Source organism: Podarcis pityusensis, assembly GCF_964106645.2.
Source record: "Podarcis pityusensis genome assembly, chromosome: 7".
NCBI classification, from domain to species: Eukaryota; Metazoa; Chordata; class Lepidosauria; order Squamata; family Lacertidae; genus Podarcis; species Podarcis pityusensis.
The window spans coordinates 73,467,498-73,493,943 of record NC_138031.1 but is presented as its reverse complement, the minus strand read 5'-3'; the positions used below and the strand labels follow the sequence as shown (position 1 = coordinate 73,493,943).

The 26,446-nt window shown below is 44.1% G+C and overlaps 1 protein-coding gene and 1 long non-coding RNA gene across 6 annotated transcripts in view; one reads left to right on the top strand and one right to left on the bottom strand.

Moving 5' to 3' along the window:
- LOC308482074 overlaps positions 1-5,821 on the top strand; it is a 65,378-nt gene extending 59,557 nt beyond the window's left edge. For 2 of the 5 annotated variants that reach the window (XR_013988954.1, XR_013988955.1), the window contains exon 4: positions 5,496-5,821. This is a non-coding gene — a long non-coding RNA (uncharacterized lncRNA). Of the gene's footprint in view, positions 1-908; positions 1,042-2,426; positions 2,469-3,871; positions 3,942-4,079; positions 4,373-5,495 lie in introns of those variants that run through there. The other 3 variants (XR_013988956.1, XR_013988957.1, XR_013988958.1) reach the window with 3 other exon arrangements.
- A 14,153-nt stretch (positions 5,822-19,974) lies between these two features.
- On the bottom strand, positions 19,975-24,114 carry LOC308481841 (uncharacterized protein; the record flags this gene model as incomplete). Its single annotated transcript, XM_081014550.1, has 2 exons — positions 23,430-24,114; positions 19,975-20,045 (listed from the first exon to the last, which is right to left on the bottom strand). The coding sequence occupies exons 1-2, from the start codon at positions 24,097-24,099 to the stop codon at positions 19,975-19,977; spliced, it is 741 nt and encodes a 246-aa protein (XP_080870676.1). The 5' UTR covers positions 24,100-24,114.
- Positions 24,115-26,446: the final 2,332 nt, after the last annotated feature.

The following is a 26,446-nucleotide window of genomic DNA, read 5'->3' as shown; positions in this document are numbered from 1 at the left end:
TTGGCTTCCATAATTTTCATGTAAATGATCTTTGGGGCTCTGTAAATGTCAATATGCTTGTACGGCTTTATGTGTTAGATTTTTATAACCACTCTGCATGCGTGAGAGGAGAATGAACAGAGAAAATGTTCATTCGAAGATCCATACTCCTCAGTGACTCTGGGTGTATTTCAGTGGCGCACTGATTTGTTTGCTGTTATTTATTAAAATGTATTAGTGCTCTTTTATGTCTACAAAGCACCCAAAGTAAGGAGCGAGTTAAAAACATGAAACCATTGTAGCAAATTAGGATGCTTACTTCATCACCAGGACACTAGGGGATGCTTAAGTAGTTCAAATGAATTTTTGAGGGCCAGGCAGCCAGACTCCTAGATAAAAGGGTGGTTCTGGTTGTCAGCAAACAACCAGAGGAAAGTCGTTTCTGATGAAGCTGAGACAAGTGTGCTTTGCTTTTTTTTATTATTTCCAGAGGCCTAATTAATCCAAGTACAAAAGTAACAAAGAGAGAAGAGAGGTGGGGTTGCCTGGGGGGAAAGGACGTAAGAAAGGGAGCAAAGCTGACTAGTCATCGGATCAAGTTGGATAGAAGAGACTCCACAAAGTCAGAACACTCTGACAGATTCAGGTTACACGCAAGCTGCATTTTATTCAGTCTTCCCATTGTTTCTATGCCTGATCATGTTCACATTTTATGTGACCTTTCACACATAAAAGCCACTTCTGAAAATCTAGCAGAATCAAGTTGAAGCTGAGTTCCCATTTCTGTATTAATTGCATCAAGAGAACAAGTCAATTTTCGGCCACCTTAACCCCAGGAGATCAGTATTCAAATTCCCACTCAGCCATGAAGCTCACAGGCTAATAATAATAATAATAATATAATTTTTATTATTTACAGTGGTACCTTGGTTCTCAAACTTAATCCATTCCAGACGTCTGTTCCAAAACCAAAAGTTTCCAAAACCAAGGTGCGCTTTCCCATAGAAAGTAATGCAAAATGGATTAATCTGTTCCAGACTTTTAAAAACAACCCCTAAAACAGTAAGTTAACATGAATTTTAGTATCTAATGAGACCATAGATCCATAAAATGAAAGCAATAATCAATGTACTGTACTATAAAATAAATAAGACAGTATTGTAGATGATAAAAATTAAAATCATTAAATTATTTTCTTCTTTCCTGCACTGATGATAGTCACTGTTTGGATGGGGGGCTTTTATCCATTTCTACAGTCACAAAATCAATCAATCAATCAATCAATCAATCAATCATAAAATGAAGAACAAGCCACTGTCACAAAAATGAAAAAGCCACACAAACAAAAATCCCAAAAAATAGCAAAAACAAAAGCACCAAATATAAGATCCAAATTTCACCTCAGAACCCTGCAATTGGAAATGGAAGGCTTTGATTACAATGAGGGAGGGGGACGCAAATTAGCAGTGCAACAGTGAAAACGGAAGCTTAGGAGGACGTTCAGCTTCCAAAGCAAAGTTCGTAAACCGGAAAACTGACTTCCAGGTTTGCAGCGTTCAAGTTTCAAGTTGTTTGGGAACTAAGCTGCTCGAAAACCGAGGTACCACTGTATACCCCACCCATCTAGCTGGGTTTCCCCAGCTACTCTGGATGGCTTCCAGCGCATATAAAAACATAATGAAACATCAAAGGTTAAAAACTTCCCGATACAGGGCTGTCTTCAGATGCCTTCTAAACGTTGTATAGTTCTTTATCTCCTTGACATCCATGGGGTGGGTGCCACTACTGAGAAGACCCTCTGCCTGGTTCCCTGTAACTTCACTTCTCTCAGTGAGGGAACCAGCAGAAGACCCTCGGAGGAGGGCCTCAGTGTCCGGGTTGAGCAATGGGGGTGGAGACGCTCCTTCGGGTATACTCACTCTCATCCTAACCTACCTCACAGAGTTGTTGTAAGGATAAAATGGGGAAAGAAAAGAGCTATGCATCATTGCCCTTGCATTGTTCAGACAACATGGACATTTCTGGAGATAAAGGTACTGAATTTTTGCATAATCGCCAACATAGTTCTGTATAAAACCCATATGGACCCATAAGGAAAATGTCAAAAACAGAGTCTGGCAAATGGTTTTGTGAACCAGCTCCAATCAGCACATATGCAGTTGACCATTTAAAGACAAGGTGTTGAGAAATTGAAATGAATGGCATATGTCATGGTGGTTTACGATTTGGCAACTCAACCCGCATATCATTCTAAAACTTTTACCGATGATAATGTTAATACAATACCCAAAGAAACCTATTTACCATGACTGTTTATGAAGATCCATCCTGAATATGTTCAGCATCTGCCTGACCGTTAACTGCATCTCACTTTTTGAAGACTTCAAATGTATCCTATTTGTGACATCATGGATGATATCAGAATGCCATGTTTGCATTTATCCTAGGCTCTCTCCATGCCAACTGTGGTGGCAGTGAACTACTGTAAAGTAAGTAGCATGCAACCTGACTGTCCAGCAAATCCAATGTTTATTTTTGGCCTTGTAATTTTTTAATAAAGCTAATATACTTCTCAAATAAACCTATTCATCACCACATGTTAAAAGATTCATCCCGATTGTGTTCCTATTCCATTTCACAATCCGTTCAGGTAAGTTTCTCCTCAATGGAAGACCATGCCAAAATAACATTGCTAAAAAGAGAGAGGAATATGCCGATATGGTAACATTTCTCTATACTATTTTCTGTAGGAGAGGGGGGGAGAGATGCACGCACCAGAAAAATGGTTTTGTAGTATGAGGCTGCCTTCAGAATACCAGAGTGGGAAGGCTACATTATCATGGACCTAGATCTAAAATGTAAGGCAGATGAAGTTAAATGGGTCCATTAGAAAAATGTCAAAATCCGCAGTGAAGCCATACTTTTATTAGGACTAGCCAAAATGTCACAGAACATGATTCTGCAAATCATCCCAAGCAGTCACACATATGGTTGAGTCTTTGATTAACAAGATGTTCAGAAAGTGTAAAGTTTTCACAGTGCCTATAAACTTATTTATCACCACCTGTTATGAAAATCCATCTTCACAGTGCCTAGTCATACTGCTAACTCTTTCAGTTTGTCAAGCCTGGGAGCTTATCCTATCTGTGACATCGTGCATGACATTCGGATCTAGCTCCATGTCAACAGAAGTGACCAGTAAATCTCGGTTAGTAGATCCAAGTTGGTAGCTGTGTTGGTCTGCCGTAGTCAAAATAAATTAAAACAATTCTTTAAAAAGATAGTTAAAAGGGCTCTTCTTAAAAACCTAAAAACCCACTTAAAAGAATCAAGTCTTTTAAAGACTTTCTTAGATCATATAACTTTTTTCAAGACTTGATTCTTTTAAGTGAGTTTTTAGGCTTTTAAGAAGAACCTTTTAAACTATCTTTTTAAAGAATTTTTAATTTACTCTGTAAGTAGGTAACCCTCAAGCCTGACAGTCCAGCAAGTTCCTTTTCCCAATTTAATCTGACTTTGTAAGGTTCAACAAAGGTACTCCTTTGTTGCAAGGAAATGTCCCCTATAATACAAAAGTTTAAAAAAATATCCAGCCAAACGATTGGTTCACATATAGCTGCAAATACTATGCCTGCTCTCTTCTATTAAGTAATTTGCTAAAATTTTGCATGTGTGATATTCCATAAAGATTACAATTTTCTATTGCTCTTTTATTGTACCTTTCCCAATAATATAGCCTCTACCATGTGCATCTGCTTGGCTTGTTCCTCTTCCCGGAATTATCTGTGCTGAAGCTAATGCCTGGTGCAAACTTATTGACAATGAGACTTGACACTGGTTTCAGCTGATCAGATGTGAGGCTTCATGTTTCATTGCCCTCTTTATTTTGCAGGCAGAGTCTAGAGAACAGACTCGGAGATTAATGATCAAAGCCTCCAGCAACTGGAATAAATCAACACAAAGTAAACCACTTTCCGTTTCCAAGCCTTTGGCACATAGTAGCATCACATTTTCAAGTTTCCCCCTCTAACTTAGAGATTAAATGGGGGGGAGAGGGGGAGATACAAGTATGAAAACATTATTTTTTTTTTTCTCATAAGGTAAGCTGCATGAAGGCCTGTCAAGATCAGATGTAAGTGTCAGGAGGCTGATGGAATCTTGCAGAAACTGTCAAAATCCTACAAAGTACTGTAGGGAGAAACGAGAAAACAAAACTTGTCCTGTACTGAAATATGAAGAGCAGACGGAGAAAGCTGTTTTTAGCTTCTGAGTAATGAAGAAAATGCATCTGTGTGTATGTGGTTGCAAAGAGCTGCTCTAGTGGCAATATACAGACCCCACTGAATCACACCAGAGTGATTGAACTGGATTTGAGCACCTGCTCAATATCTAGGTATGTGGGAGAAACTTGATTCTGTTCATACAGTGGTACCTCTACTTACGAACGTGATCTGTTTCGGGGTGCTGTTTGCGCCCTGAAAAGTCTGTATGTATAGCACCGCTACTGTGCGTGAGCAAAGCACGATAGAGCGCTTCTGCACATGTGTGAAGCATGAAGATCACTTCTGCACATGTGTGAAATGCGCAGATCGCTTCTGCGCATGCGGAAAACCCGAAAGTAAACACTTCCGGGTTTGCCGCGTTCATAACCTGAAAATCTGCAATGTGAAGCAAACGTAACATGAGGTATGACTGTATTTAAAGGTGAACTCGCCTACTTTGGTCTTTCTTTCTTTCTTTCTTTCTTTCTTTCTTTCTTTCTTTCTTTCTTTCTTACTTACCTGAAACAATATGTGAACTGAAACATAACTATCCTTCGGAAATTGCACTTCTGCAAATTTTACAATGTGATTTTTCAGGCAAATAATGTGTATTGTATACCTGAAGGAGCGCCTCCACCCCCATCATTCAGCTCTGAGGGCCTTCTGGTGGTTCCCTCACTGTGAGATGTGAGGTTAAAGGGAACCAAGCAGAGGGCCTTCTTGGTAGTGGCACCCGCCCTACCGTCAGATGTCAAGGAATGTCCTCCCATCAGATGTCAAGGAAATAAACAACTATCTGACTTTTAGAAGACATCTAAAGGCAGCCCTGTTTAGGGAAGTTTTTAATGTTTGATGTTTTATTGTGTTTTTAAAATTCTGTTGGGAACTGACCGGAGTGTCTGGGGAAACCCAGCCAGATGGGCAGGCAATAAATAATATGCATATGCTATGGTAAACTGTGTGTAATGATGCCTATATTAGCATGCAGAAATCCATTCTGTTGGGGGAAATTGCTTGCAAAAATGTTTATGTTAAGAGAATTGCATACAAAAGAAGGTATATTAAGGAAAATTCATACTAATAATAATTCATTCTAATGAATTTTCATGAGAACCCCCCCCCCCAAAAAAAAAATCAGAATCAGTGAAAATAAGGACAACTATACTTAAGGTATTCACCCATTCCTAATTAATACCTGAGCTCTGGTCTGATGTTGAAGCAACTTGACTCAGATATTGCCTGTGGTGCCTACAGATGACATCTACAATGGAATGCCATCAAGCTACAGTATGTGCTGACTCATAAGTGGGAAGAGGTGACAAAGACTTGCAGATACCCAATGAGAGCCAGGGTAAAAGACATGGGACTCCTGGAAGCGTCAGCTATAGATAGAGATAGCAGTAGGACCAGTGTGTTGGAAGCAGATCATGTATGGCAAACCTGTTCCATGAGAAGGCCTTACCTCAAAGCCCCAGAGCAGCAGAAAAATCCCAGCATTCAATGAGGAATGGAAAAAGGGCTCTGTGAAGGAAAAGAAAAGAAAGGACCTACCCGTAAATTACATTGTATGTCTCTACTGATGTTATTTGACTTTTTAATATATTGGTGATTTTGTGTTTGTTTGCGAGTGAAACAACAATTATGATGGTGTTCATAAAACTTTACATCATCAGGTCCCATGTCCTTCTCAAAGGACAGTCTTCTGAATTCTCCTGTAAAGAAAAACAGCTTAAATGTTGCCCTCAGAACTTCTTCTATCACAACCCAGAAAATTCAGGTTGCACAATTGTTGTTGACTGCGAAGCCTTGCACAACAAACCTGCTTCCCCAAAAGATCACCTTATTGTGCTAAGTGACAGAAAAATGCAATGGAATGTGTGAGATCGCACTTGCTTTGACACAACTTCATCTGACCTCCCTGCAAAACGAATTAGAATGAGTGTTCCTTAGATAGCCAACTTCATCTCATCTTCTAGCAAATAAATCCGGGTGAATTCTCAGTAGATACATCATCTGGAAGCACCCTATGATGAACAGAAATAATGCACCATTTTCCCTTGAATAGCAATTGTTGCCGTAGAGTTCTATTTAAAAACTTACACCTCTACCAAAGTCATCTGGTGAGAATTAAATGCACACAGAGGCACAGAGAGATTTGAAGCTGCTGCCAAGAAGGCAGTAAGGGGAAAAAATGAGGCAAAATAATTCTTGCCACATACAGAGCTATATAGTTTATGTAAAGTTGTCATGAATTTCACCTTTAAAAAAAAAAGCGCTTGAGTAAAACATCCAGGGAATGAAGTCAGTAGAGTTTCTATTAGGCTAGAAAAAGAAATATTGAGGTGAGGGAAGGGCACTGCAAGTCCATATCTGAGGTTTACAGAAAGTCTTTACTGCATGTTGTCAATTCGTTCTGTGAGTGTGATCTCCCTTTTATTATCTCTGAGTGTCCGCCTGATTGTCTGTGGCTAGTTAAGAAACTCCACACGCAATGAGCAAGACTGATAGGACTTGGAATTAATGTAGCTCCCCCAATTTCACCTAGAGCAAATTTCCAAGGTGTATTTGGAGGGGTGGAGCCTGAGCAATTTGGAAGGAAACATGAAGAGTTTTGATAAGCAAAACTTCTCCAGGGCATCTTCTCATCCCTAGTTAGGTGTGATAGGCTGAGCACAGAGCATTTATTCTTGCAAGTTGCATTTTGTACATTTCCTCCCCCCCCCCCTTTTTTTAAGGCTCTGGACTTCATCTACAATATAGCATGATTAGGGTTGCCATATTCCCCAAAGTGAAAATCCAGACAAAGTTGTGGAGGTATTTTTTATTTTTATTTGGGTGGGGGAGCAAAGTTGTTAAATTGTGGGGCTTTTAATTTTTTTTCTTTTTAAGCATTTTAAAAATAAAAAAAATCACCCTACTTGTCATACGTCCGGCTTTTCTGGACTATTTTGCCAATTCAGCAAAAAGCTGCGTGAACGCCATTTTGGCAGCCAGATTCCCAGATGTGTCTGGGAAAACCTGTACATATGGCAGCCCTAAGCATGACTAAACTTCATAATCATGAAAGACGGGGGGCGGGCGGAATATGTATGTGTATATGAGTTTTGGGATTGCTTAAGATGACTAAGAGCTGCTTGGTTTCACAGTTGTATGGAGTTTTCATGGTTAAGTCACATTTACTGCTATTTGAGAATTTCTTTACACATAAAAAGAATGAGTTACCTATGAAATATTTTCCCCCTTGTGCACAGTTTGTAATGCTCAGGAGTCATATCTAATTTAGCACAAACCTACCTCAGGGTACACAAAGTATTGGTTTCTCTGCCCTGTCTAGCACTGTTGAAAATAAACTAGCAGTCGCAGACCTCTTTCCTCTTGGTAGTGTTTGAGACCTTACATTTGTTTCCGTGATTCTGTGAATCACCTGTGGCTTTAAATCTACAGTCATACCTCAAGTTACAGACACTTCAGGTTGTGTTTTTTTCTGGTTACGGACGCGCCGAAACCTGGGAGTACTGGAACGGGTTACTTCCGGGTTTTGGTGGTCACGCATGCGCAGAAGCGCTGAATCGCAACCTGTGCATGCACAGAAGCGGCGCTGCGGGTTGCGAACGCTGCAGGTTGTGGACGTGGCTCCCACAGGGATCACATTCGCAACCCGAGCATCCACTGTATATGGTTTTGTGGCAAAACAAGGCCCATATGTAACCCCCCTGTGATCTTTAGAAGATTTGTGCACCTTCCCTAACCAAGCACCACAGGCAGGTCTCACTCTGGGTCTGAGAGGGCCCTGATCAGGAAGTCCTCTAATGAAGTCCCATATCGGTTGGCAGCCCCATCCATCATCTTCCCCTCTCCTCCTTTTTATTTTCACCAGACATGAGGGGCAGATAGATTGGTCCTAAGTAGGTGATGTTGGTAGTGGAAGTGATGCTCACCTTATGAACGCCGGACAGCCACCATTGCAACTGCTTATAATGCCCTGCAGAAAAGCAGCATCATTCAAGAGCATCGTGGCCACCTGAGATGGCGGCTGCACAATGATCATTCGAATGCCAGAAAGAAGAGCCAAGGGTGATACCATCTGCATACGTAGGTCCTTGGCATATTTCAATGGATACTGGCCTCTCACTCTATACCTGACCCTAGACATAGTGATTCCAGGACTGCCAGCAGCATGGCAACATGACACCCATGGCACAGTTTGGCTGCGTCAGTTTTTGTGAATACCAAGAAGGGGCATGCAGAACCCTCTGGAAAATTGTGCTGGTCTTCTTGTTGGCTTCAGAGACAGGGTAGTTTTGAGTGCTGGAGATGAATTTCTGACACCAACATGAAATCCCTGTGCAGTCATGAAGCTTACCGGGTGATCGTAAGCCAGTCTGGGAGAGCCAGTGATTGAAACTCCCATTGTCCTAGGCGCATTTTGTGACAGGGAATTTCATTGGCACGAGCCGTTTCTGAGTTATGGGCATAGTCCTGTGCCTAAGATTTCAGATTAAAACTGCAGAGTGGAAGGAAAGAGGGATCTTTTCCTGCCCCCCTCCCTACTTCCAGCTACTCTCTGAAGACTGGAGAAGAAACCCTCTTATGAATATTAGGAGTGTGGGCAGGGAAAGGACTAGAACATGTGAAAAATGAACATAATATTTTAGCTGCAGTTCGTTCATTTTCAGCTTTGTATTCTTGATATGAAAAAGTGCGCCTAGACATTCCATTGTTGTGCCCATAACCTAGGTTTAAGGTGCCATTTAGCAACAGCTTTCATATCTCAGTTTCTAACATTCCTCCCAGCTAAGCGTACATCAGAAGGATGTTATGAGAATAACACGGAGGCCTTCAGAACTTGTTCTCCATTGAGTGGAAAGTTGCACATCCATGTATGGTGGGCCACAAAGGGCTTGATGATTCTCCTACTTTTGCTGACTGCGAAAATGGGGAGAATTGCTAAGCCCTCAACAGATCTCTGCATAGCTGCTGGTCTGTGTTTTGAATTGATGGGTCAAAGCATCTGAAGTGGATCTCTCTTCTGCTCCCTCTCAAATATTTCCATGCTATCCTCATCTCCATTCTTCTTCTCCTTCCCAAGTTCCTTTCCCTTTTTTCTTTTCCACTTTTCTCTCTCTTCCCTATAGCTGGCTCACTGAACGCAAAACAGTTTGACGTACATAATAGTTGGGACAATAGATTATTTCTTCTGGGTAGCGGGGGAAGATAGGGAAGAAAGAGGAATGTGATGTTGTGTTTATAAACTGAGGCAGGGGGCTCAATAAAAGTTCAAATATTACAGTGCATATAAAAAAACAGAGAGCTTGATTTAGTACTTTACCCCCTCCCTTGTCCCTTGTAATGGTTCACAGCACTGTGAAACTTTATTTACGGCACTGACAAAAAGTATTGGCAAAACCCCATGACCTTGAGAACAGAGGGCAATTTTTCTTTAACTATCTCCCTTTGTGTTCACTCTGAGTCACACACAAAGTTTTCCGGGTGAACTGCGGTTGCAATTGAATGTTGACAAATTGATCTCTGCTTTATTGCTTGGCTACATTTAAAAAAAGAATAAGTTCTAGTTAGTAAAAGCCCCTTCTTTTTTTGTTAGCTTGAAAAGCTTCTGCTTTCATAAACCCTCATTTTATATCATACATACAGAAATTGGCTCCATTTCAGTAGCTTTGAAACTAGGAGCTAAACACGAGCCATAGAATTTAAACTATTTCATATAAAAATTGAGGACATTGTTATATACCAGAGGGCAGGATTGAACATGCCTGCTGTAACTCTCGGTCCTCTTTGCGGTGCTTGCAGTCTTCATGATCTCTCTTAAAATGAGGAGCCTCCGTCTGTGCACAAGAACTATTTCCATTAGCCTCTCAGTGATCTGGCTCTAATGACTCTTTTCTGGAGTGTAAATTGTATCTGGTAATGTCTCCCAATTATAGATCAGTAACAGTTAATGCAGCCTTAGCTTCCATTTAAGAAAGTGGTTTCTCCTCTATCCCACTGCTCACAGTGTACAAGAACATAAAAAGAGCCTTCTGGATCAGACCAATGGCTCTTCTTGTCCAACAGCCTGCTCTCACAATGGCCAACCAGTTGCCTGGTATTCAGAGGCATACAAACATAGACCACTTATAAATGCCATTTCCAACTCTATGAAAAAGCCCATCAATGTTGTCTCCAAAAATTTGTACACATCACCAGGGAAGACAGGTGAACTAATGCCAGTGTACTGGAAGAAGCAAAGATCACCAGTGTCAAAGCAATGCTTCTTCTACATCAACTTCGTTGGACTGGTCATGTTGTGCCAATGCCTAATTATCGTCTTCCAAAGCAGCTACTCTATTACAAACTTAAAAATGGAAAGCGTAATGCTGGTGGTCAACAAAAGAGGTTTAAAGACTCTCTCAAGGCAAATCTTAAAAAATGTAGTATGAACACTGACAACTGGGAAACACTGGCCTGTGAGCGCCCCAGTTGGAGAACAGCCTTTATCAAAAGTGTCATGGACTTTGAAGATGCTCAAACTTAGGACGAAAGGGGGAAATGTGCTAAGAGGAAGGCACATTTGGCAAACCCTATGATGAACTCCCACCCGGAAACCTATGTCACACTATGGAAGGACGTGTGGATCCAGAATTGGCCTCCACAGTCACTTATGGACCTACTGTTAAAACTATGTTTATGGAAGACAATCTTACTTGGCCACGAGTGATCACCAAAGAGAAAGAGATTCAGAGGCACAATGCCTCTGACAATGGAGGTAGAAGATAGCCATTGTGGCTAGTAACCAATGATAGCCTTGTCCTTCATGAATTCGTCCAGTCCTCTTTTAAAGCCATCCATGTGGTAGCCATCACTATGGAGCAGGTTCCATAGTTTAACTATGTGGTGCATGAAATAGTCTTATCTGTCCCGAATCTTCCAACTTTCAGCTTCAATGAATGCCAATAAGTTCTAGTGGCATGAAAAAGGGAGATAAACCTTTTCTTTTTACACACACACACACACACACACACACACACTTTATCTATCTAATTTACATTTCAAAATATTCATTTAGACAACCTTAAATTCATGACTTCCCTTCTTCTCTTCCTGTGGTTCATTTTGCATACTATACATCCCTGAGTATTTTACATGAAATAAACAATTCAGTCTTCCATTGTTACATCCATCAAAACTTATTTACACTGTTGAATTTGTCTTAATGCCATCAGTGTTTTTAAATGTACACAATTTTCACCCATATATTCAGTAAACATTTTCTAGTCTTCTTTAAACATACATTCTTCTTGTTCTCTTCTTCTATATGTTAAATCTGCAAGCTGTGCATATTCCATCAGTTTAAGTTGCCATTCTTCTTTAGTTGGGACCTCGCTCGTTTTCCATTTTGGGGCTAGCAAAACATGGGCCGCAGTGGTGGCATACATAAATAATCTTTATTGACTCCTAGGAATAAACTTTTCTCTGTCCATCTTCTCCCTGTCATGCATAATTTTATAAACTTCTATCATATCACTTTTTACTTGCATTTTCTCTCAACTAAAAAGTCCCAAATGCTATAACTTTTCCCCGGAGGAGAGTCATTCCTTATCTTTGATAATTTTGGTTGCCCTTTCCTGGACCTTTTTCAACTAGACAATCTCTCTTTTTTCTTCTTTTCTTGAGGTGAAGAGACCAGAGTTACACCATAGGTTTGTATATCAGCATTACAATATTGGCAAGTCTGTTTTCAATCATTTTCTTAATAGTTCCTAGAGTGGAAAATCTGCCACACATTGAGTCAATATTTCCGTCAAGGTATTCACCAAGACCCCAAGGTCTCAGTCACCACCAGTTCAGACCCCAATTAGAACTGGTCTTCCACCCATCTGGCATCTGAGTTAGGGGATTTTTGTATATTCGGTTGAATCAAGTGGCAAAGCTTTTCCTGCACTTCCCCCATTTCAGTCTGCAAGGACCTCAATCAGATTTGAAAGAATTCAGGATAGTGTCTCCTATGGTGCAGGCTGCCTGGGGAAGCAACATGAATTCTCCCTTGGTTGTCAGCACTCCATGGGCACCCCCACTGCTTTGGCTGATGTGAGCAGCTTTTCTTTCCAGAAGGAAACATTGCCTGCCTCAGAAATGTGTTAGAAGCATAATAAGGGCACCCAAGGGAGCCTTCACACACTGTGCATCTGATCTGGTGCTTAGATCCATGCATTTATTATTATTATTTTTTAAAAAAGAGGCACTTGTCTTCTGGACCTTCAGGAGAGAAACTTGAATGCTTTCTGGAGAAGACATTCAAAATACAGTCATACCTTGGATCCTGGACGCCTTGGTACTCAGACGTTTTGGCTCCCAAACGCCACAAACCTTGAAGTAAGTGTTCCAGTTTGCGAACCTTTTTTTGGAACGTCTGATGTGGCTTCCACGGTTCCCTTTGAGCTTCCTGCAGCCAATCAGAAGCTGTGTTTTGGTTTCTGAATGTTTTGGAAGTTGAACAGACTTCAGGAGCGGATACCATTTGGCTTCCAAGGTACTTCTGTAGGGGGCTCAAATATGCAAGAGAGGCAGCAAAACAAAACAAAAGCTAAAAAGGAAAAGCTTTAAAAAAAAAAATCCAAAGGAGAGAGAAAATTGAAAGAGTGAAGAATTTCAACCCAGTACTATTAAACACCACGTCAACACCATTCAGGCTGAAGTTCTATAGAAAGCAAATAGCAAATCTCCTATCACCGTCTTGCGTGAAATACATGAAGAATTGGCCAATGACCACAGATAAGGTGGGACAAGGAAAAGGATAGAAATAAACAGAGGGGGTGAGGGAAAGCTGTACAAGGTATTTTGTAGCTCTTGTCATTGGAACCTCCTTGGGTCATTGATATGCCGGGGGCAGCAGACAGAAACCGTAAGTAACACATGTAGTTCGTCTTCTCCTGAAAGACTATGAAATTGCTCAAGCAAAGCATACAGTCAAGATACCGTTTAATTTATCTTTTCAGAAATTGGTGTCTAGGGTCTTCTAAGATCCCTTGATGTTTGTTTGTCTGCCTAACTCAAGGCATTCCACCCCCTTTGTGACACCACAGCTGTTAAGCTGATGGCAGCCACAGTGACCACGTGAAATAGCCACTTGCTGCTGGATGACTCTCGCAGCCTGTGATCATTGGGTACCATCAACAGCTAGTAGCCATGGGACGGCCAAGGACAACCCTCTGTTTGTCATCTCTGCTGTTGGCACAACCAACATTATCACTTGCCAGCAGCAAAAGGAAGGTCCAAAACCAGTTTTCCATTGATCATCTTTGCTGTGGCCCTTGAAAGCATCATTTAGAGGCACTAGATCTAACCCCAGTTTTTAGGGATCAACTTTGCAATCATATTGCCAGATACAATTCCCAACTACTTTAGTTAAAAGGCAGGAAGGCTAGGAATTCCTTCTGCCAGTCAGAGCAAGCAACACTGAACTAAGTGGACCAATTGTGTGACTCAGCATAAGACAGCTTCATATGTTCATCTTTAGGTAGGGTGACCAGATGAAAAAGAGGGCAAAACTGTACCTCTAATAGTTGTGTACAAGAAGGAATTTCACCTGCTGATGTTTCTTTTTCTGTTTTCCTTTGCATCTCATAATTCTATTGGGATGCAGTGGGACCTAAAAAAAGTTTTATATAAATTGTATACTGCTCCATATTTCAGATAAACCTCTCTCTGAGTTTTCATCAATATTTTTTTGTAATGGCTTCTACTTCCCAAACATTCCAACTAGTACAGAGATGTGTTTATTGCTGTAGATAATGTTTTGTTTGAACTTTTGCCCATCTACACAATAGAGCATTTGCTTTGGAGTGTGCATTAATTAGTGATATTCGCCAGAGATCATCTAATGAAATTTGGATTAACACTTGAAAAGTGCAACACAGCCCCAGGTCCATCAGCCGGCGGGTGGCAAAGATGGTTCAGTGTGAATACTTCCAAAACCATTTAGCTCCCTGGACAGATTCCTTCCAAGTTTGCTGCACATAAAACCTAATTGCAATTCATGCCTTTTGTGAACGCTTTTTGCATGTGGAATGGCACTGCGGGATACTGAAGACAACAGTGTAGCTTGCTGCATGTGCCTGTAAAAATCTCATCTTGTCCCTGCCAATGATACTATACCAGCAGCAGCAGGCCAGAATGCAGATCCATCTGTAACTGTAATTAAGTCAATGGTGTTTGTGACATCTGTGCCTCAGGTTTCAAGCGAGCAACTCCATACCCTCCAACATTTATCCAATGAAAATAGGGGTGTCCCATTCCTAAATAAATGCCCCAGCCACTCTGGGCAGCTTCCAACATATATAAAAACATAATAAAACATTAAACCTTTTCAAAAACCTTCCTGTAAAGCATGGGTAGGCAAACTAAGGCCCGGGGGACAGATCCGGCCCAATCGTCGTCTAAATCCGGCCCACGAATGGTCCGGGAATCAGCGTGTTTTACATGGGGAGAATGTGTGCTTTTATTTAAAATGCATCTCTGGGTTATTTGTGGGGCATAGGAATTTGTTCATTATTATTTTTTTCAAAATACAGTCCTGCCCCCCGACAAGGTCTGAGGGACAGTGGACCAGCCCCCTGCTGAAAAAGTTTGCTGACCCCTGCTGTAAAGGATTGCCTTCAGACGGCTCGGGGATCAGATAGCTCCATACCCTCCAACATTTCTCCAATGGAAATAGGGACATCCTACTGTACCCTCCAACATTTACCTTTAAAAAAAATAAAAAATGCATTTTTATAAGAGAAACAAAAACACACATCCCACACGCCCTTCCCTCCATGCCCTCAGTTGTACAACTTTCATATCAATCTCTACATACAACTAAATACCTGGTGACTTCCCTTCCACCCTTTTCCTGGTTTCTTTACTTTTCTACTAAATCACGTATTCCAAATTTTTAATCTCCAAATTTCTTCCTCTGTTCATTTCTATTAGCTCCAATTCTGCTGGATTTGCTCAAGACCCACTAGGGAAACAAAAGAGGAATTTGTGAAATCAAGTATGGTTAAGTAGGCACAGGATGTGGGTCATAATATTAATTATGAGCTATGGGTGAATTTATGGAGAGTAAATATGAATTTTATGGTGTGTTGTTACACACTAAAAGAAAATATGATGAAAATGACCTACACATGGTACTTAACACCTGTCAAACTAGCAAAAATGTTTAAAAAAGAAAAAGGCAAATGTTGGAAATGCAATGAAGTAGAAGGATCTTTTTTCCACACATTGAACTAGGGAAACTAGGTTAGTCCCCTAAATGTTTCCCTGGCGTCTCCTTTCCAAAACCCAGGAAGCTTCTACCCAGCTTAGGGATGGAGGTGAAACATGTGGGGCCCCCTCCCCACCCCCAAATTGCCCTTGTAAGCTGGTGCCTCTGGCCCTAACTGTTCCCCTACAAATAATAAATAAATAAACCAACACACACCACTGTTTGCTACTATTAATTTCCTCTCCTCTTTGTGTCATACTGTCGCTGTAATTTAAATGGTAAGCTCTTGGGTGGCAGAAATCAGCTGTGTTTTCTTACATTGCCCTGTGCTTTCAAATTGATGTATAAAATGATGGTGATTATGATATTATCAAGGTGCTTGGGAATGGTAGTTACCATGAAATAAATATTCCCTTTGTTCAGTGGATGCCACAAGCAAGGTATTGACACTAACAGGATCCTTTGGGCTCTGCATTAGCAATTAGTAAGTGCTCCTATAAATACACGGACACCATTTTGGGGGCTGTGTTTTGGATGTTTTTCTCATTTTATTGCCTTGGGCACAACTGTTATCTGTAGTGCTCAGTTTCAACCTCACAAGGAATATTCACACTGCTGTGTGTCTCTTTCTAGGGCAAGTTTCCATTATTTTGTTAATGGATTTGAACTGTCATAGGGACCATGAAGGCCTTTTTTTGAAGTGGGTTTTTTTATTATTAAAAAAATGAAATTGCATATTTGTTATTCTACTTCAAAAACCATAGCAACTCTTTTAACTGTGAAATTAAAATTGGATCCCCCTCCCCCTGTGTATGCATCTCCAAATTTATTCTTTCTGAAAAGCTAATTGTATCCCTTTTCTCATGTTTTAGCTTCTTATTTCTCGGGGTTGGCTGACTGAGGCATGTTCACCATTAGTGGGTTGGATTTAGACTATGCCCCTATGATAGGGACAAGTTAGAGATGGGCTCAAATTCCACTAATTTAAATGAGAAATAAGTGCAACTAAATCAGTCTAGATCCAGCCAAATGACTGCAACATGGGTCCAAGGTTAATCGTTGACCTTGGCTGTGTGTGTGTGTGTGTGTGTTGGGGCTGGGCAGGGAAACCCTGAAAGGCTAACCCTACTGTGGATGGCTACTTACTGATTTTCGGTATCATGAAATGGCAGCAGGTTGTTAGGTATTAAATTAAAATATTATTATGCTGCTGCTGCATTCATAGAGGGGAATTTTGGGGACTGTCTGCCTTGGGTGTCAAAAACTACTACTTCTTCTTTCTTCTTTGGTGATCACGTGTAGCCAAGTAAGATTGTCTTCCATGAACACGGTTTTAACAGTGACTCCGTAAGTGACTGTGGAGGTAAATTGTGGATCCACACGTCCTTCCACAGTGGGGACATAGGTTTCCAGGCAGGGAGTGATCATGGTGAGGGTTTGTCAAGCGTGCCTTCCTCTCAGCACATTTCTCCCTTTCTTCCTGAGTTCAAGCATCTTCAAAGTCCTTGACACCTTTGGTAAAGACTGTTCTCCAACTGGAGCGCTCACAGGTCAGTGTTTCCCAGTTGTCGGTGTTTAAATTTGGAATAGAGTAGTTGTTTTGGAAGACGATAATCAGTCATCCGAACAACATGAGCAGTCCAACAAAGTTGGTGTTGAAGAATCATTGCTTCAACACTTGTGATCTTTGCTTCTTCCAGTATGCTGGTATTAGTTCGCCTGTCTTCCCTGGAGATGTGTACAAATTTTTGGAGACACCATTGATGGAATCTTTCAAGGAGTTGGAGATAGTGTTTTTAAGTGGTCTACGTTTCACAAGCATACAGTAAGGTTGGTAGTGCAATAGCTTTGTAAACAAACATTTTGGTTTCCCTGCAAATGTCCCAGTCCTCAAACCCACTGCATTCATGTTCCTTCTGATACATGGGTGTCATGACCTGGGACCCAGGTGGATGTTGTGGCCCAGGAAGCATGTCAGAACCCAAGGCAAACACACCTATGTGCACATCTTCTGTCACAGAACACATTTCTGATATACAACTTACCTCAGCCTGCTAAGTCTGTTATCACAAGTCACAACCACAATGTATCCGTGTCATTGCCGTTTATTGGAAATGTATTTGAAATATAGCCATCTCTCTCCTGTATGCTTATTTTGCAAGGATTTCAGTGCTGCCTTAGCTCATTAGTTTGAAGTTGTTTTCTGGTTTAAACTATTTTTTTCTTGAGAGGTCTGGAGGGTGGCAACATGAGAATGGGCCTCCTCTGCAGTGGCTCTGCGTCTGTGGAATGCTCTCCCCAGGGAAGTTTGCCTGGCACCTTCATTATACACCTTTAGGTGGCAGGCAAAAACGTTCCTTTTTAACCAAGCCTTTGGTTGATCCGATTTGCATCCTATGCCCTTTTAAAATGCATTAAAGAATATTGGGAAATTATATATAATGAATTGAAAAAATTGTTGAAAAAACCTTTGTTAAAAAACCAAAATATTTCCTGTTCGGAATTTTAGATCATGATATAAGAGAGGGAAACTGGAGATTGTTTATGTATGCGACAACAGCAGCAAGAATTTTATTAGTACAAGTATGGGAAACAGAGAAAACGCCAACAAAGGAAGAATAGCAAGTCAAGCTTATGGACTATGCAGTCAGAGAGAATACATGAGAGAGACAACATCAATTTCAAAAAGGAGTGGGAACCATTTGCGTGCTGAGGTCCCCCAAAACACCCTTATCCCAAATAACTCACACTTCACACATAATTTTTGTTTAAGGTTTTTGGCATAATTTTTTGGCCACAACTTTATTATCATACAAAATTGTGAGTGGTTGCTTAGGCATTGGTTAAGACTAGCTGTCCCCCCGCCATGGGGACAGCACTGACTTCCGGATTCCAGCGAAAGCCAGTGTGGAGGAACAAGATCAGGGGATAACTGGAGCTGCGACACAGACCCTCAGCTTCTCCCCACATGCTCCTAGGGGCTTACACGGCCCAAACCCGATTCCAGGGGTTTGGACGAAAGGATGGTAAGCCCCTGAATTCCTTTAACGGAATTCCCGTGCAGCAGCATCACCTGAGGGGCAGGCACAGCCAATCCATACCCCTCCACCAACCAATTTAAACCAATGCCTAACCGCCAACCTTACAAGTTGTGACGATTTGCTACGCGGTAGGCAAAAACCAGATGGCACACACTAATCAGCCAAATGGCAAAATTCCTACCAGGCCCTCGCACCAATGCAAACGACCCCATGACAGGCATAGCAAGGTCAAGCGGAAGCCCAACAAGGGAGGGCGGGCGGGTGATCCGATGCCCACAGCGAAAGAGAAAGCAACTCTCTGTGGGCCTTCCTTAAATATCCTCTGATCTCCACCCCCAAAGTGGCAACATACAAATTGCCCCAGCAACACCATCACCAATCCTTGCCAGGCCCTTTCCTTCAATTTTGCCTGGCAACTACAGGGTGCTTTGCCTAGCCCCAGCCGCAACACGTGCTCTCCTTTAATGAGAACACGCTTTGCGTGCTGAGGTCCCCCAAAACACCCTTATCCCAAATAACTCACACTTCACACATAATTTTTGTTTAAGGTTTTTGGCATAATTTTTTGGCCACAACTTTATTATCATACAAAATTGTGAGTGGTTGCTTAGGCATTGGTTAAGACTAGCTGTCCCCCCGCCATGGGGACAGCACTGACTTCTGGATTCCAGCGAAAGCCAGTGTGGAGGAACAAGATCAGGGGATAACTGGAGCTGCGACACAGACCCTCAGCTTCTCCCCACATGCTCCTAGGGGCTTACACGGCCCAAACCCGATTCCAGGGGTTTGGACGAAAGGATGGTAAGCCCCTGAATTCCTTTAACGGAATTCCCGTGCAGCAGCATCACCTGAGGGGCAGGCACAGCCAATCCATACCCCTCCACCAACCAATTTAAACCAATGCCTAACCGCCACCTGAGCCCTTACGCTCACCGCCAACCACTCACAAACCTAAACACACTCTCAACTTAGCCACCACTGACCTCAACCATACATCATTCCCAACAGAGGTAAGATGAACCCCATCAAACCTGTAGCAATCAGTGGCTTTAACATTAATATCTGGGTGGGGAATCACAAGCCCACCCAGATCAGACACCAGCTTGCTCGCAGCTGAATTAATACGCTTTCGCACCCTTTCGGTGGCCGCAGGGCAGGGACTACCCCTCCAGATGCAACGCTGAAGCAACTGTGACCAAATTAGCTTAGTAGCGGGCACCAAGGCCGCCAGGTCCCTCAAATCCTGCAAAATAACAGCACGTAAAACATAACAGGAAAAAGAAACCATATCATTTTCCCCAAGCTGCACCACAATCGCCGTAGGGGGGCCCTCCAGAAGAACACGCCTCTGCATTAGCGGTAAGAACTCCTTCCACCGCATCCCCCTTCTGGAGATCCAGGACACTCGCACGTGCTGCGGAAGGCCGAGGCCAACTCCCAGTTCAGATTACCGAGCTCTGCAAGCGGCCCAATGCACAATACTGTGCCCCACTATCCAAACCCGGACAGTGGGTAGACCTAGGGTAAAACAAAAGATGTGAGTACACGAGATCAACACCATTTCCGCACATAACCCTTATATGCGTCCGACTTCCAGCGACCCAGGTCTTTAATCCTCCTTGCCGACAAGCCCCAATGGGCGGCTGTTGTTGCAGCCCCAATCCTGAAGGAATGCGGAGCAAACTCAGAGGCTGCATGGCCACAAGCAGCAACGACCCTGCGCAAAACACCAGTGAATTGATGGCGTGCCAATGGACGCCCATCTTCATGAATGAACAGGGCCCCTCCCCCAGGAGGCCGCAACGCCATATATTTCTGGAGATCCTTGACTGGGCAAGGGCCCCCTAGCCCAGTTGCTGGGAGCCGAATAACTGCCCCTCTACCCAGTTGATCAGTTTTGGAACTCCTGACAAGGATCTGCAATTCTGACTGAGACAAGCTCACGTCCTGCAGCAACAAACCTCTCGAACCTCCATCCTGCTTAGGTTCACACACCACCTCCCCAACCCTCAGGGCTCCAAAAAAGGCTAACGAATAGGCTGCGGAAAATAACCGCGCCTCAAACCTGGACCAACAGATGCCCTTTAGTTTACTTCGCATCCTGGTCAACAATCCAAACGTTATAGGCCTCCTTGTAGCTGGTCTGGAGGGGCAAAGCCTCCCCCACCCCTCCAAAGCCTTGCGCACCACGAACTTCCCACATGGATCATTATTAAAATAAACTTTGCTAAAGAAGGAAATTGCAGCCGCATGCAATCTCAGCGTCCTGGCTGCCCTCCGCATCTGAAATAGATGCGCCAAATATTGGAGCACCTGTGCAGTAGAATGAGGTGTGCATGTTCCCCCTACCACGGATTGCCCAGTGAAATGCAAAAAATCGGTCCAAGCCTTCTTATAGGACCTCAATGTGGAGGGGGCAATAGATGCAGCTACTCCCTGTAAAACTAAGTGCTGCCAAGGTTCCAGAGATGATCCGGGAAAAATTCCGGACGGTCTCGAGCCACTGGCGCCAGGGACCTGAACCGCTGCATCTGAAAACGGGACAGAGCATCAGCAATCTCGTTAGACACTCCAGGAACAAAACGAGCAGAAAATACAATGTTAAAACGTAAGCAATGCAAAACAAAGACCCTCAGCAGGGCTGATACCCTAGGTGATCGTGAAGACTGCTTGGCTAGCACGTTCACCACCGCCAGGTTATCTGTCCAAAAACATACACGACGGTCCCTGAAATGCTCGACCCATAAATGGACTGCCACTACAATGGGAAAAAACTCAAGAAAAGTTAAGTCCCGAGTTATAGCTTCCCCACGCCAAGCTGAAGGCCAACGCTCGGCACACCACCTGCCATCCCAATACAAACCAAAACCCAACGACCCCGCAGCATCAGAGTGCACCTGAAAATCGGTATAAAGGTTCAAGGTGTCCTGCCAAAGAGACACCCCATTGAATTCCTCCAGGAATTCCAACCAAATACGAAGGTCAGCACGCACCTGAGCTGACAGGCGCACCCTATGCCTCGGGGACCTCAAACCTGACATAAGCCTGGCCAAGCGGGAACAGAAAGGTCGCCCTGGGGCGATCACCCTGCAAGCAAAGTTTAGGTGGCCCAGCAAGGACTGCAGCTGCCGCAGAGTAACTTTTTTCATGGGAATGAGTTCAGCGATGACGCCCTTCAGCGTGAGTATCTTATCCGCCGGCAAACTGGAAGTTTGCGCCACCGTATCCAATGAAATACCCAGGTAAGTCAGCTGCGTAGAAGGACCTTCAGTTTTCTCCGCAGCTAACGGCACGCCCAGTTCCTCGGTTAAGGCAGCAAAGGCCTGCAGCAACACCACGCAATTCCCCGTATCGCTAGCTGAGGCCAATAAAAAACCATCCAAATAATGAGTGACTCCGCCCAAACCAGTTCTTTTGCGCAGAGCCCAGTCCAGAAATGAACTAAAACACTCGAAGGCCGCACAGGCTACCGAGCAGCCCATGGGCATGGCCTTATCAAAGTAAAATTCCCCGTCGAACTGAAATCCCAGCAACCAGAAGTCATCAGGATGAATTGGAAGCAGCCGAAATGCAGACTCAATGTCACATTTGGCTAGCAGGGCACCCTGTCCAAATTTTCTTATCATTTTGATCGCTTGATCAAGCGAGGCATACTTCACCGAACAAAGCTCCGGGGGAATAACATCATTTACTGATGTGCCCCTAGGGTGTGAAAGGTTGTGTATCAGGCGAAATTCCCCCGGAGCTTTTTTAGGAACCATACCTAAGGGTGAAATATGCAGATTAGGAAAGGGTGGAACGGCAAAAGGGCCTGCCATACGGCGTAGAGCCAGTTCTTTCCCAATTTTCTTACGCGCCACGTCAGGCATATCCTTCACAGACTTCTGGTTTGAAGGGTTTCTAGCTACAGGATTTGCCGCCACTGGGATTCGAAAACCCAGGGAAAAACCGTCACGCAAATAAGATGCTAAGAGGGTATAACTGTAACAATGACAACAACGGCTGTAGCCTAACCGGGGTATGAGCTAAGGAGGAAAGTACACTATTTTCCTGCACCGGCGGCTGCAGCCTGGGGCGCGGCTTTCGGGGGCTGCTGTGAGCCCCACCCCTTCCGAAAGGGCCGTCGAACCCCTGCACAGGCAGAAGCTGGATGGTTCCCTGAACACTTCTCACAACTATGAGAATATCTGCAGAATTGGCGCTGACAGGTTCCTTTGTTAAAATCCCAACAAAAGAACTTGCGACCCGTCTTAGCTGGCACAATCCTAGTTTTTTGCGATTCAGGGATCTTATTGTCAATACGTGGAGCCACATAAGTGGTCCATACATCTAAATCCTTTCGGTCCCAGCGGGCAGTGGGGATCTTGGCAGCCCTGCGTCTGAAATTCTCATCATAAGAAATCGCAGCAGACGCTCCAGCCATCGTAAATGCTGAGCGAACTATGGACAAATAAACCCATAAATGCATGGACCTCCGTGGGTAGGCCGCTGCCACCACTCCAGCGAACACCTGGAAACTATCCAGCCATCGCTCGAAGGTCCTTTCAACCTTTGGCAAAACCACCCTCTTTTTCGTGGCTGCCAAACCTCTATCCTGGGAGTCCTGACACTCCTGAGGGGGTGCCAAGCTAAATATATCAATGTAACGGCCATCCAGAATCCTAGATCGCAGCTTTGTAGTCAAGTGGGCACCTGGTATAATATCCCTAGCTGAGTTGGTGGAAACTTTCACATCAGGCATGAGGACCCCTTCCAGACAGTCCTGCACCGCCCCATACTTTGCCCTGTGAGAGTTTGCCCTCCGCTCCCAAGCCCATTTTGGAAGTCCCGATGTCTCCCCAAAGCCCCAGTATAGCGAAAGCGAAGCTTCCTCATCACTACTGGAGGTTTGAGACGAAGTACCTGCGGAAGAGGATGAGGTGTCTCTCCGTCTCCTCTTAGCACGCTTCTTGGAACTCTTTTTCCGGCGACGGAGCCCACCAGAAGAGGACTTTGGAGGGAGAGGAAGGCTGTCCTCCACCGAAGACTCAGATGCGTCGCCTTGCAGCACAACGCCTGGAACTGACTGAGAAGAGACTACAGGTGAATGACCAGGAACAGACCTCACCACTGATGAGGACTGTACAACTGAACCCCGTGCCGCCCGAATCCGGGCGGATGACCTCCGCCTGGTCGGACCCCTGGGGCCGCCCCGTACCCTTGGCGCTGCAGCCTGGGAGACAGGTGAGACCGACGACTGGGACAATTGATTAGTACGCGAAAGACCCCCAGCTAACAAATCCTCCCCCTCATCTTCAGCCGAAGATGACACCGAAGGAGGTGCGTCAACAGGCGGAGCTGGACTAGCAGAAGAAGTCGTCGGAGTCGAGCAGCGTTGAATCAAACCATCCATTTCAGCCTCAACACGTGCTAACACCACTGGGTCACTGGCCAAGCCAGTGACCATGGACTGAAGGCGTCTCAAAGATCGCTGTGGCACTGGAGAACGCAAAGCTTGGGACGGGCCTTTTATGGGCCGCTTCGCTGAGGAAGCGAGATCAAGCCTCCGTGACACCTTCTTCTTTGGAGCCATACCTGCTACTAGTAAAAAAGACAAATAATAGAATTAATGCAAGGCTACACCAGTGCTCTTTGTTATAATGAATAGTCAATCAGCCTGAAAAACAATCAATCCCGATAGGTGCAACTATATGGCTCACCAGCAGGTGGCGCAGCCAGTAATCAAGGCCAATGGTATAGCTGCGTTTCAATAAACGGCCACTAGAGGCCAGCACGCAATGAGGAGGCAGTAGAAAATGGCGCTCCCGCCAAAATTCCCCAAAATGGAGGCCTCCCAACTGACTTCAGGCAGAAGGCCTCCCCCAATGCCCAAAGCAGGCCGCAAGCAGGCCTCCAACCACCAAAGCCGCTGTGCGCGCTAAGCGCCACCGGCTAAAGCTGGAACGTCCGAGGAGGGCCCCCCCGCAGCCTAAAACGGCCCAACTCCGCAGGCCGCAGGCGCCGAAGCGCGGCAAAAGCCGCTACCGCTCGGAGCCGGGTGGGGGGGGTGCCCAAATAGGCCCCGAGCCCAAGGCACGTCCCACGGCCTCCCCCAGCTCCCCCAGGCACTCCCCGCTATACCCGGGCCAAGAGGGGAAAGGCTTGACTAAGCCTCCCCAAGCCCGGCCCGAACAGGGCCGAATAAGCAAGCGCCGAGCGCCGCGTGCGAATCGGCGGCTCCAACGGCGCCTGCGCGGAGCCTCCGCGCCAGCCGGCCCGCCCCGGCTAGTAAGAGCGTGCCGAAGCGCGCGAAAAGGGGGCCGCCGCCGTGAGAGGCCAGGGGAGGACTACGGTAAGCACCCGCTTTTTTCTCTAGTAACCCTACGAAGTGGGGGGGGGGGAATGGTAAAGCTCCGAGGGCCCGAAGGTCAACCAGCCCCGTCCCCGGCGCCTCGGCTACGAACCGGGCCGAAAGGCCTAGGGTCCGCCCCCCCCTCCCGGCCACCCCCAGCAGCCCCACGGGACCAAAAGCCCACGAGGAAAGTTGGGGGGGGGAAGGCTAGTAAAATGGAAACAAGAGTCAGAACAAAAACAAATAAAAATTGAAAACTAAAGACAAAGAACCTGGAAAATAAATTAAAGAAGGGGGGGGGTAGACTTTGGGGAGATAAACACAAAAGGCCAAGATCAAATAAATAAATAAAATAAAATAGGAGAAAATGAGGAATGAGATATAGATTTATACAACCGGTCTTTAGCTGTGTTCGATCCGATGCCCACAGCGAAAGAGAAAGCAACTCTCTGTGGGCCTTCCTTAAATATCCTCTGATCTCCACCCCCAAAGTGGCAACATACAAATTGCCCCAGCAACACCATCACCAATCCTTGCCAGGCCCTTTCCTTCAATTTTGCCTGGCAACTACAGGGTGCTTTGCCTAGCCCCAGCCGCAACACGTGCTCTCCTTTAATGAGAACACGCTTTATAAACTATATAAAAAGACAGTATAATGATTTGGACCCAATGGTAGGTTTTGACTAAACTTTCACAACTATATAAGAGGTAAAACCAGCAGGGTATAGAATTTGTTTAATAAATCAAAACCAAAATACGGGGGAAGCCAAAGAGGGGTGAGAGGAGAAATATGGATATATAAATTGTTCAATTAAGATTGGTGGAAAAATTGTTGTTACAATTTGAAAATCCAATAAAAATATTTTTAAAATAAAATGTGTTTTTGGGGGGCAGTATTGGGTTGTTGTTTTTATCTTTATTATGTATTTTGTGGTTTTATATTTTGATTTTATTCTGTGAACCACCCTGAGACCCCCGGGTATAGGGCGGTATATAAATTGACCACAGCTGCACCACCCCCGGTAAGCAAGGCTTTGATGGGGTGGCAGTAACAGCAGGGTGCCACTGTCCTGCAGCAAAATGGGATAGACCATCCCTGGCCCATCCAACAGTTTATGGCTGAAACATCAAGCAGAGAATTTCCTATAGAAATGGGCCTTTGCAGCAAAGAACATCCCAATATCCAATCATCTTGGCTGATGTGAAGTGAGAGCATAAATTGAGCTGTGAGTAATCAAATACAGTGAGGTTGGATGCTGTACATGGATTTGTGAACAAGATCTGCATTTCAGGTTGAAGGTGTGCTCTATACAAGTCCACAGATAAATTTTGTGAATCTTTTCCCAACAAGAAAAAACAACTCCTATACATTTTTGCTTTTCTGATTGAGAGGGGAACTGCAACGCTCATTCAAAGTTTGCTTTGCCTGGAATCTGTGTGTACGCTCTTTCTCCTTGAGAAATATCACTATTTTGATCAGGATTCCTGCAGCTTTCCTCAAAATCCCAATAGATATTTCACTTCAGCAGGAAATTCAGGTGCAAATTTGATATTGGCTGTCAGTTTAGGAAATTTCATTTTCATGTCA